General features: G+C 33.1%; 1 protein-coding gene across 1 annotated transcript in view; it reads left to right on the forward strand.

Moving 5' to 3' along the window:
• The window catches only part of LOC105626476 (cytoplasmic polyadenylation element-binding protein 1-B), an 11511-nt gene that overhangs the window by 2059 nt on the left and 2851 nt on the right, over nucleotides 1-6601 (forward strand). Inside the window, exons 2-6 of the mRNA XM_012207780.1 lie at nucleotides 1445-1763; nucleotides 2969-3111; nucleotides 4794-5056; nucleotides 5963-6092; nucleotides 6183-6507. Coding sequence (XP_012063170.1) covers nucleotides 1445-1763; nucleotides 2969-3111; nucleotides 4794-5056; nucleotides 5963-6092; nucleotides 6183-6507 — 1180 coding nt within the window. The remainder of the gene's footprint in view (nucleotides 1-1444; nucleotides 1764-2968; nucleotides 3112-4793; nucleotides 5057-5962; nucleotides 6093-6182; nucleotides 6508-6601) is intronic.

Consider the following 6601-nt stretch of genomic DNA (forward strand, 5'->3'; position numbering starts at 1 on the left):
TATATATTACAGTGAAATGAATATTCTCTCTCCTCCCCCCCCCCCCTCTTCCCATTCCTCTTCTTCCCTCTCCTTTCCTCCCCTCTCCTTCTTTCTTTCTCTTTTTCTTTTGCTTTCTCTTTTAATTATACGTTTCTGCTATCGCAATGATAACTCTAAATTAGATCCTAAATTAAATAAGTACGCCGGCAGAAGAATTAGTTTCCCGGACAAAACGGATTTTGTGGACAACACAACAAAAGATTGATCGAGCTGATGATCTAGTTACCCGTGACGATTCGACATTCGAAAACTAAAATTCCGGGAAATGCTACGGAATGTGTTTTCCGGCGGTTCCCTCCTAAAGAATTTTTGTTTTTTTTTTTTCGCGAATTCCATAAACGTACCACGCCACGCCGGCGTCCTTCAAAAGGAAGGCGCTCTGTTTTCGATTTCGTTCACGCCGCGCAGTCTATCGGCGTCGCTCGTATAGTTCGCGTATGATAGAGGAAGATCCGTTAGGTATGTACATCGGATTTCTAAAATAAAACACTGATTTCTTCATTAATAGGAGGTTTTTACAATAATGTGAATTCAGATTACGGTGAACGCTAAAATCATGTTATCCTTTTCTTAATTAGTTGAAGAAGATAACCTGACCTTTCACCGTATCTGGATAAACGGTATTGCAAAAATTCCCTAATGATTACGAGCCTTTCGGAAAACAGACGAGCTACCAAGAACACCGTGATACTCTGATATAAGTAGTGTTCGAAATATACTACTCATCTGTTTATAAGTAGACCTATATCATATTGCTTGTAATTACTTATGTACATCAATTGTGTGTAATTTGAGATATTTGCTCATATCTAATGAAAGCGGGAATCTGCAAGACGCCGAGAGTTGGGAAACCGGATAGTTTTTTGAATTATCTAAACAATTGAATTCGGAAAGGACAAATGAAGGAATTTGAAAAAAGCATACTTTTATAAGAATCCAGTTTTCAGTGTGAAGCACCATGGAATTCCGCTTTCATAAAAGGGAATTTGATATCACGCGCGTCGAACTACGACGAATTACTTACTTTCACGGAGAAATCAGCTTTACGCGTATTCAATTTCCATTCACGTACTCGGCTTACAGCACAGTTGAAAATTTGTACGATGAAAAATTAAACACTCGTTGCTCAATTTATGATTCACACGTGAATGAAAGCTCGCTGAAGATCCTCCATTTTAATAAGTTTTGTGTGAAAGTTATACATTTTTGTCCTCCCCTGACCGAATATGGTTCTACGCCATGAGGACATCATGACCTTATTTGTCACTCATAAGTAATAAATGAAGACATGATGATATCCTGTGATATCCTTATGATTCTGTGTTTTATGTAGGAATATTTGATAGAATATTATTCGGGATATGCGGGACAGTAACTACTAAAATAAACATCGATTTTACAGTCAGACATCACACTAGTGAACGACGAGAGCGACGAGACGGACATCGGATTCGACCAAGGCATACCGATGCTTCATCAGGATTCGCTGCACCATCAGGATGCAACACAAAACCGAGAGCGCAGCAAGCTGCTGCTGCGTAAACTAAGTCAGACCCGCGAGCGAGAACGAGGCAAGGAACGCGAACAGGAGCGTGAGAGATTGCATCAGTTGCAATCGATTAACAATCTGCTGCTCGATTTGCCAACGCCGCCGTCGCCATCGCATCTTCCAAATTTTTCGCAGGACACCTCCCAGTCGGACAAGAACATCAGTACCGATGGTAAAACGGAATGCTTTTTGTTCCAATCTCGAGATGTATTGTACTTGAATTGGGTTAGCTCCAGTTAAAGATTTGTCGATGATAAAGTAAAATTATCAAGAATTTTAAAAATTCTCTGAGAAATTAAAACTGATATTCATAGTCCGTTCCTATTTAAAGACTCTTAAAATATTAAAATGATTCTTTGATTGGTTTAACATTTAGGTTTTAATTTGTAACTGAAACATATTCTGATGACCCTTGAACTTTTCCTAATTTTTAAGTAGTAGATTTAGAATAATTTTATTTTACACAATCTTATTTTTTATAGTTTCAAACTTAATTTTTTTAAAACGTAATAAAATTAATGAAAATTTTAATTTTAATCCTAAGAGCTTATATTCCTTTAACATAAAAAATATATTTTTGTTATGCGTTAATATATAAGAACCAGTTGTGAATATCGTTCTAAAAATAATTTTTAAAAATCTAGACTTCAAAGAATTTTTTGAGCCTCTTGGTTCTTTATCTCGCACATTTTTTTCATTTTTCTTTATGTGATTATAATGTGGTAAGGACTGTTGAATCCACTTCGTACCACCCAGCAAACGAAAATAGATTGAAATGGATTAGAAATTTTCAATCCATATTTTAAATCCATAAAAATGAATTGGATTCCATATAAAAAAAAATTATGCATGTGAAAGTTTAAATAAATTAATGTAGTAATTAATTATGAAATTCTATAGTCATTATTTTAAAATTTTTATACAAAAAATACGCTAGCTGTATAATAAAGGAAACGTATTAATATAAAATATGCATAAAAGTGATTAATTTATTAATTAAAAATAAAAATTTACATATGTAACATTTATTGTATATTTATGTAGTTCTCTTTATATTTCTTTTAAATGTTTCTTTTAAATTTCTATTAAATGAAATAGAATTCATAATATATTTTTACGGTACAACTTTTTTTTAACTTGAAAAAGATTCATTTTAACATTTATGAATCCATATTTCTGAAAATCTGAATCCATTTTAATCCATTTCAATCCATTCTCGTTTAAGCAGTAATCATAAGACGTACTGTAAGAATTAGCTAATTACAGTCAAGAATTATCAAAAATATTCAGCTCTGATTAGCTAATTTTTATAATACATTTTACGGTTACGTTTTACGAAACATGTGTGCAGTGGCCCTAATGATTTTTTTCCTACAGGTGACAGCGCAATCTCTGATATGTTCGGACTGGGCTTGCCTCGAGGATCTCTGATGGGAAATCAATCGACGATCGGTTCTTCAAGCTATCGTAACTATCAATACAGCAGTTATGACCAAACGCAAGGATCTTTACAACACGAGGTAAATTATAAGATGGATCTATGAGATTTTTGTTTCAATGTAAGAAATGTAACTTCGGATTCTTAATGAAAATACTAAAATTAATGAGAAGTTTATTTTTATTATGACGAATACGTTTGAGTGATACTTTAATTGAGGACATAGAAAACTATATGATCAAGATATTTAATACGGTTTTTATTACACTTTATTACAACTTGATAATAGTATTAGAGTAGGTGGATCAGTAGGAGTCAATACGATGCTGTCGCTTCGTGATAAGGTTCATTACCATTAAGAATACAAAAACAACGTAGTATAAAAACCTCGTGAGGTGATCCTAAGCTGAAATGATACAATTTAATTGACAGAAGATGATGCAATTTAATTATATCGAGAAAAATAAATTATAAGATTATTTATAAATTAATAAATAAACATTTTTTGCGTATTTCCAAATAAATTTTTACTCATTTCCCAAATAAAATTTTACTCATTGCAAACTAAAAGTTCTCGTATGAGAAAGAAATGTATTGTATATATTTGCTTAATTTTATATTATTTTATTGTATTTTATTTCACATTAGTAATATCTTACGGAAAATTATACTGCTACTCTGACACTATTATTACTACCCCGAAATTGCTTCCCTGTGAAATAAGAATATATGCGATTCTACAACGGTTTGATAAAAAAATGCGATAACTTTGGTAAATTGTAAATTTTACGTGGAGAATGTCAATAAAGATGATAAACGCAACATAAAGCATACTGCTAGAGGCATTTACTCGGCGGTGCAATAATCTGAACAATGAACATTCTTATTGGAATAACTCCAACTACCTTATTCCATCTCTTTTTCCGATTCCAGCACTTAACAGTTAATGTTTGTATTATACTGTATTATGTATTACATGGATATTACAAAATTACTATGTTTCCTTTCAATGATTTATTTCGTGATAGTCCGCAACTGATTTTTTTTTAAATAGGAATTTTATCTGTCATTCATTACTTTTCTGATTATGATGTATTACAGCAAATATTTGAATATATCAAAAAACAAATACTTCATATATCAAAGAAAAAAAAGAGTTTTACTTATAATAGATTTTTAATAAAGAATTTGAGTTAAGTGTAATGACCTAAATAAAATGTATGGCGCGCTAAGCAATCCCGATGGTCGATCGAGAATTCATTGCTCCGAGCCAAACGGCTCTATTAGAATGCATGTCGTCTCGCCTTCCCTTAATCCGAGCCGACGCAAAGTTGTTACCATTTCAAAAGATCGCACTCTCTTCGCACTCTCGCACTGTCGCGTAATATTGCGTTTCAATTTGGATGTGTTCCAAGTACTCTGAAACACATGTGCGCGGAGAATATTCCTCGTCTCTTCTTATTATCTCTTCGAAATGCAAATTTTGGCATGCTGCTTAACCAGATATGAAATTCTAAACGTGAAGAATTTATTTCTCTACGTCATTTCTCTACAAGATTAACATAGCATTAATTTTTGTATTCTTACGACGTCAAAATCTTTGAATACATGAAGATAATGTCAATTTTTCATCTTATAGTATTCACGAGAGAAGTACGATTTGTTTACGACAAATACAGGAGTCAAAAGTTACTTTCGACTTTTTATTCTATCGATATCGCGACTTGACCTCTATGTATAATTACGTATTATTTATGCACACAGTGTCGGAATCATGGTTTCTGCTCGAATACCTCAGGCCTGGATATTCCGAGCTCACCGAATTCAATGACCACTCCCGGCAGTCCGAGCACACCCGGTAGCTTCACTTCAGATCCTTACAGCTACTCGTCCACTGCCAGTACCAGCACAAATACGCCATCCTCACCAACCAATCGACCATCATTCCAATATCCGGGCTCTTCGGGCTCACCCACCGATTCGTCATATTTTGGCCGTCCTATACGAGGCTGCTCTACACCATACAGGTAAGAGACTCAGTGAACTGAGGACAAAAAAATCGCAAGAGCATCAAGTTTAATAACACAGTTCAACAAAAATACTTTATTTAGAACCCTTTTTTGGGTTTTAAATAAAATGTTTTTCGGATTTTTGTTCGAAAAAACGAATCCGGCCATGGAATTTACTGAACATATCAGGTTTCCAAGAAAATTGAGATTAAATGTATGAAAAATGGTATTTTTGGCCATATTTATCACTTTTTGCGGCCAAAATAATTTTTTTTTTAATTTTGTTTATGTCACTTTAAAATAGTAATCTTCTATCTACAAAATAAATTTATATTTATTACAATATGATTTTTTCATATGCGTAATTAGCATATTATAAATTTTTAGATAAAAAATAGCGCTTTAAAGTAGCGTAAATGAAATTGAAAAAAAATTTATTTTGGCTGCAAAAAAATTGTAAATATGATCAAAAATGCCAATTTTGACACATTTAATCTTAATTTTTTCGGAAACCTGACGTGTTAAGCCAGTTCCGCAGTCGGATTCGTTTTCAGCGAATAAAATCTATTGGAAAACACTTTGTTTATTTAGTTCTCCAAAAAAAAGTATTTTTGTACCTTTACCTTTATAATTATGTAATATAAAATAATTATGTAATATAAAATAAAACTTACAAAAATAAAATTTTTCTAAATATTTAAGTTAATATTGAATTTTAATTTGCAATAATGAACTTAAAAAAAAGAATTTTAATATTTACTACTTCTACACAAATTGACACATGTGTATTAATTCTATTCTATTAGCTATATTAATATCTAGAATTGATTGAATTAATTACACTATAAAATATTAAATTTTGATAGAATTATCGAATTCCAACATACTTTGTATATTCCACAAATAGTAATTTATTGGTACTAGTGATTGTGGTAGCCCAACATTGGAATTTTCTCATCTTCTGGGATGTAACGGCTCGCGTTCCAATTCACCGGCGGATTCTGAGACAAGTGGCATTGGTAGTGCGGATGGCTCTTTATCTGATATAATATTGGTGAGAAATTAAATACTCATACAAAAATATTTAATCGCTTAAATAATATATTGTTCCCTAAGCATTACTGTCAAAAATGTTCATTTATAGAATTGTTTGTCGTTGAATTCTTCATCGAATTCTTGCTTCCCGCCGTCTCTGGACTCCATAATATCAAAGACAAACACGTGCCCGAACAATAGAACGGCGTTTGAGCGTATGGCTGTAAAAAAATACTTGTCATCTTTACAACAGAATTCAACGAGTCCGCATTATTACCAGCATCATCACGGACTCGGGCAAAATCGTAGTAATTTTCTCAATTCTCTTTTGAGCCATGAGAAAAATTGCTGTACCGGACTTGGAAATGCTGCGCGCAGATTGGCTCAACCAGTATCTCTCGATCGTGTAGCGAGGTCTCACCGAAATGCTGCTGGTATTTATCGTATATATGTATGATGTGTGTGTGTGTGTGTGTGTGTGTGTGTGTGTGTGTGTGTGTGTGTGTGTGTGTGTGTGTGTGTGTGTGT

Source organism: Atta cephalotes, assembly GCF_000143395.1.
Source record: "Atta cephalotes unplaced genomic scaffold scaffold00001, whole genome shotgun sequence".
In the NCBI taxonomy this organism is placed as follows: Eukaryota; Metazoa; Arthropoda; class Insecta; order Hymenoptera; family Formicidae; genus Atta; species Atta cephalotes.